Source organism: Tupaia chinensis, unplaced genomic scaffold, assembly GCF_000334495.1.
Source record: "Tupaia chinensis unplaced genomic scaffold, TupChi_1.0 Scaffold000671_2, whole genome shotgun sequence".
NCBI classification, from domain to species: Eukaryota; Metazoa; Chordata; class Mammalia; order Scandentia; family Tupaiidae; genus Tupaia; species Tupaia belangeri.
Window position 1 is genome coordinate 193,479 of NW_006160194.1, and position 1,720 is coordinate 195,198.

At 65.6% G+C, this 1,720-nt stretch overlaps 1 protein-coding gene across 1 annotated transcript in view; it reads right to left on the reverse strand.

Moving 5' to 3' along the window:
• Window positions 1-5: 5 nt before the first annotated feature.
• Window positions 6-1,720, reverse strand: part of ANKRD9 (ankyrin repeat domain 9) — a gene marked incomplete at its 3' end in the record, with an annotated part of 3,737 nt that continues 2,022 nt past the window's right edge. Inside the window, exons 2-3 of the mRNA XM_014592207.1 lie at window positions 933-1,009; window positions 6-408 (exon numbers count right to left, since the gene is read on the reverse strand). Coding sequence (XP_014447693.1) covers window positions 6-344 — 339 coding nt within the window. The remainder of the gene's footprint in view (window positions 409-932; window positions 1,010-1,720) is intronic.

The window sequence follows — 1,720 nt, forward strand, 5'->3', positions numbered from 1 at the left end:
GGCCCGGGCGCCGCGCAGCAGCGGAAGCCAGCGCTGGGCGGTGCGAGAGCGCGCCGCGGGAACGTGGCCAGCAGGTAGTGCGCGTAAGCCTGGTGGTCATGCACGAGCGCGTAGAGCAGGGCCTCCGACGGCGAGTAGGCGGTGGCACGCCCGCGCTCGTCCCAGTGGAAGGCCTCGCTGGCGCGCATGTCCTCCAGCAGCCATACGGGCAGCAGGTCGCGCACCGCCTGGTAGAAGGCGAACGATGACTTGCGGCACTGCTTTTGTGCCTGTGAGCGCGCTGCGCCCGCACCTTCAGGCCCGCCGTCTGCACCGCCCCCAGGCCGACGAGTGTCCCACGGCATGCTGGCAGCAAGGTGCTTTCTGGCCTCAAGGCATGGACCCAGGTTGGCAGACAGGCTGACTACCCTGTGGGGGAGAGAGGGTGTGTGAAAGGGCCCAGGTGAGGGGCAGGGCCGCACCTCAACCTGGGAGATGGAGTCTCACAGCAGTCGCTCACAGTCCCACTGGCCGTGCGCCCCCACCCGGGGGTCCCATACCCTCACCCACATCCAGTCTCAGCCGACCCCTCCAGTCACTCCCCATGGCCCAGAAACGCCCCCAGTGCCCTTGCTCTAGCTGCACCTGACCTCCCTCCCTGAGGTGGCTTGCTCTCTGGCACCTCTGCCACACACATCCTTCTCTGCCATGCCCTCAGATCCCCCTCCCCAGCCCAATGACCTGCAGAGAGCTCCTGCTCCCACCTGGGCCAGGTGCATCCAAACCCAAATTTTACAAGGACAGGGGTTGGGCAGGAACGCTGGTGCTGAACCAAAAGCTTTCTCTAGCCCAGGCTCCCTGCCTGGGTGCCCCAGCCTGTCCTCTCATCACTGACCATTGTGGGGACCCGGAGCCTCTTCCCACACAGGTCAGGAGCATGACCTCAGACCTACCTGGCTCCCGCACCACGACCACCCAGTTCACAAAGGTGGGTTTATCACTGTCCCCCGCTGAGCCATGGCTTCCTCATCTGTAAGAGAGGGGGAGGTGGACTCCATCCAGCTGGCTGTGCCCGGCGTGGCCAGTCCGGGGAGTGGCTCAGGCCCCTCATCCACAAGCATGCTTGGTGCTGTCAGCACCCAGCTCCTGAGAGGCAGCACCAAGTCAGCCTAGACCAGGGTGCACAACACAGCCGCTGCAGCTCCCTCCAGGCTGCTGCCTCTCCTGCTGTCCCCAACCACTGCAGGAAGCTGGCACTGCCATCCACTATCTGAGAGGACAAGCTTATCCGAGGTGGGCCAGCAAGTCATGGTGGAGCCAGGCCTAGAACCCAGGTCTCCTGCCTCCCATTTCAGGTTCGGTCCAGACGCTGTGGGACCCCCACCCACAGTGAGCCCAGCTTGAGCACTCACCCCGCCCACTGACTCCTGGCCTTGGCTCCAGCCCCTGCTGCCTTCTCTCAAGGGTAAGCCTTAGGGCATAGGGGAGGCCTGGGGCAGCAGACAGGCCCTGTCCACACACGCCGGTCACTAGCCCAGGCAAAAACTAAGTTGCGGAGTGCGGCGCCTCGGGCCACCCCGTGACTGGAGCTTCCCCGCCCAGGCCTCTGCTCCCCAGGTGCTCCCGGTGCGGACACGCGTGGAGCGCCGCCCGGTTATGTAAAGTTCGGCCGCCCCACGTCACTGGGCAGAGTCACCGCACGCTCAGTGACCGGGGGGGCTGGGCCATGGAGGGCAGCGCC